This window comes from Rhinopithecus bieti, unplaced genomic scaffold, assembly GCF_001698545.2.
Source record: "Rhinopithecus bieti isolate Rb0 unplaced genomic scaffold, ASM169854v2 scaffold_12070, whole genome shotgun sequence".
Taxonomy (NCBI): Eukaryota; Metazoa; Chordata; class Mammalia; order Primates; family Cercopithecidae; genus Rhinopithecus; species Rhinopithecus bieti.
The window spans coordinates 1,130,135-1,133,399 of NW_016807449.1; the positions used below are offsets into that span (position 1 = coordinate 1,130,135).

Genomic DNA, 3,265 nt, shown 5'->3' on the forward strand with positions numbered 1-3,265 from the left:
GGGGCTGCGGCGGCGGCGGCGGCGGCGGCAGCGGCGGCTCCGGGTGAGTCCGCTCCTCCCCCTCCCCCTGCCAAAGCCTCAGCCCCAGCCAGATCCCGGGGGTCGGCCCCGGCGCATGGGGGCGGGGTAGATGCAGAGGCGCGTGGATCTTGGGCCGGGGAGTGGGAGCGCTGCAGCCCTCTCTGGCCACCCCGGGGGAGGGGCACGTGGCCCTGGAAGGGGGTCCCGAACACCTGGGTGTACCCCACCCGTCGCCCACCGATCTCCAGCTCGGGGAAATCGTTTCCCCATTCCGTGGCCCCTAAGGACTTAGGGCTCCGTGGCTTTTCGACGTCCTGGACATTGTTCCCCTCCCCTGAGCGTCTTGGGACCCCAGCATCTTAACCCCCCCACAACCTTAAACAACAAAAAAAAAAAAAAAAAAAAAAAAAAAAAAAAAAAAAAAAATCCCATCCTCTCTGCAGCCGGGAGAGGCATTAAGGACTTCAACTCCCAGCAGCTCCTGCAGCGCCGGGTCTATGAAGCCGCAGCAGCGCGAGCGCGAGGCGTGCCGGGAATTGTAGTCTCTAAGCCCTTAACGGGAGCTGGGGGCCCTGAGGTGGGAGGGGGTGGCCCGGCTCCCAGTGGGTCGCCTGGGGTAGGGCAGCTGGCTCGAGCAGGACAAGATGTGACTCTTAAGCTGGGCTTTTCTCTTGGCCTCAGCCCCAGATCAGACTTCCCCTGTCATTACTTGGCGCGTGGGAACGAGTCCACAGTCCCTTGTCCGCCCTACAACCCCCATGGGCTGCCGCCCGCCGCCGCCTCGGCTGCCACCCAGGACACGGCAGAGATAAGCGCAGGTGAGTGTGACCATGCCTGTCTTAGAGTCCTGGCCTTCTGCAGCACCCCCACGACACCTGTCCATCTGTGAGCCCTGGTCTGTCTGTTCCTAATTCCCCTGCATCCCCTTCAACCCATCTTGATGCCTGGCTCCGAGCCATGTGTCACTAATTCCCCCTCTCCTCACATCCACCTCTCCTTCCTAGCCTCCTCTCATTTATGTGCTCACTGAACCTTCCCTTATGAACCCATGTCTGCCTGCCCAGCCCGCCTCTCTGCTTTTGTCTGTCTGTGATCTCTAGCCTTCATCTACTGTCCTTTATTTCCGCACCCATCCATGCTCCCATTCGACCGTTTCTCTTTCAAAGATATTTCTGCCCACACTCCTGCCTGCCCCTCTTCACCGTCTCTTGTCCCCTTGTCTCTCGAGCCCCTGTGAATTAATCACACCTCAGTTCATTCCTTGTCACTGTCCATCCCAAGTCTCAATCCTTGACTTTCCTTCTGCCTGCCTGTTCACCTCTTCATCTCTTCGGAGCCTCAGTCGGCCCTTCACATTATCTCTGTCTCCCCTCCCTGTATCTCTCCCTCCCTCAACTTGGTCCCCATCTCTGCATCTCCACCTTTCCACCCCTAGCTCCCACCGTACCTATTCACCTCCCATCTCTCTACCGGCATCCATCCTTCTCTCCCGGCCCTCCCTGCGTCTATCCCACTCTGGCCTCCTTGGTCCCTGGACCCTCCAAGTGCTTTCCTACCCTAAGTCCCTGCTCATCCTGTTCCTGCCGTCTAAAATGCCTTTCTCTGAAAGCTTTTCCCCACCCTGGCGCCACTGTCCCCCGCCTGTGGCGGGCTCCATGTCATCCTTCAAGTCTGGGAGAGCCCTCCCTGAGCGTCCCCCTCCGAGTTCCCTTGTGACACATCCTCCGGCTGTGTCCTGTGGAGTGCTTATCACAGTCAGTCTGAGAATGACAGGTTTGTGTATGTGTTTTTGTTTGCTTGTTTACTCTATGTCTCCTCTCGTTGGATTGTGACACCAGGAGGTCAGGGAACTCCAGGACCTTGTTCTCTGCTGGATTCGTAGCAACCAGCACAGCACGTAGGGTGCAGTTGGTGCTGGAGGGATGTTTGTTGAATGAATGAATGATGAATGGCTGGCACCTTGTCTGCTCATCCCTAACTCCTGTTCCTTCATCTGTGCAGCCCTAATCTTTGTTTCCTCATCTGTCCATCCCTTTATTTGTGCATTCTCATTCTTAGTCCCTTCACTGCCCTTCTCCATCTCTTCCTCCTTGTTCATTTGTCCCTGTTCTCTGTCCTCTACTCCATTCACGCCCATCTCTGTCCCCTTGACTTACCCAGTCCCTGTTACTATCTCCATCCCTAATTTCTGCCCTCTTGTCTGTCCACTCCTAATTCCTTTTCCTTGTCCATCCCTCTCTAATACCTGTCACCTTGTCCTTCTTCCTCAAATCTCCATCCCTAATCCATCTGCCCCTAATCTCTGTCCCCTTTGCCCATCCTTCCTTTGCTCGGTGTCTCCTTCCACCCTTATCTCCACACCTGCCCACCCTGCTCTCCCATTCTGTTTCCCATCTGCACCCTTGCCCCATCCCTCCCACACATAGGACCAGACGGCCACCATGTCAGGAGACTACGAGGATGACCTCTGCCGGCGGGCACTCGTCCTGGTCTCAGACCTCTGTGAGCTGGTCCGAGATGCTGACACCAACAACAGGTGCCAGGAGTTCAGTGACCGAATCCGAGGCTATCCCCGGGGTCCAGATGCAGGTCAGCATCCCTGCCTGTCTTGCCCAACCCCCTGCCTGCACTATGACCAGGCGACTCGGAGCAGAAATGCTCAGCTTTCCATCACTTGCGGGGTCAGTCCCTCGCAGAGTCTTGCCCCCATCCTGCCTGCTGCTGCCCCTCTCCCAAATCTCTGATCCAAGGAGAAGGAGCTGTATGGTCCACTTTTTGAGTTTTACCCTGTGGGCCTCCCTCTGACTACCACCACCAAATGCCCCCTTCAGATATCTCTGTGCATCTTGCTTGTGTAAATCTCAGGCTCTTGAGTCAGACTGACTTGTTTGGGTTCAAGTTCCATCTCCCTTACTTTCTTTTTTTTTTTTTTTTTTTTTTTTTTTTTTTTTTTTTTTTTTTGAGACGGAGTCTTGCTCTGCCGCCCAGGCTGGAGTGCAGTGGCCGGATCTCAGCTCACTGCAAGCTCCGCCTCCCGGGTTCACGCCATTCTCCTGTCTCAGCCTCCCGAGTAGCTGGGACTACAGGCGCCCGCCTCGTCGCCTGGCTAGTTTTTTGTATTTTTTAGTAGAGACGGGGTTTCACCGTATTAGCCAGGATGGTCTCGATCTCCTGACCTCATGATCCGCCCGTCTCGGCCTCCCAAAGTGCTGGGATTACAGGCTTGAGCCACCGTGCCCGGCCC

General features: G+C 56.3%; 1 protein-coding gene across 5 annotated transcripts in view; it reads left to right on the forward strand.

The window, feature by feature from the left end:
- SYT3 (synaptotagmin 3) overlaps nucleotides 1-3,265 on the forward strand; it is a 20,787-nt gene continuing 17,522 nt past the window's right edge. The window contains exons 1-3 of one of the 5 annotated variants that reach the window (XM_017882247.1): nucleotides 1-43; nucleotides 703-839; nucleotides 2,080-2,610. In XM_017882247.1, coding sequence (XP_017737736.1) covers nucleotides 2,463-2,610 — 148 coding nt within the window. In that variant the 5' untranslated portion in view covers nucleotides 1-43; nucleotides 703-839; nucleotides 2,080-2,462. Of the gene's footprint in view, nucleotides 44-559; nucleotides 840-2,079; nucleotides 2,611-3,265 lie in introns of those variants that run through there. The other 4 variants (XM_017882248.1, XM_017882251.1, XM_017882250.1 and 1 more) reach the window with 4 other exon arrangements.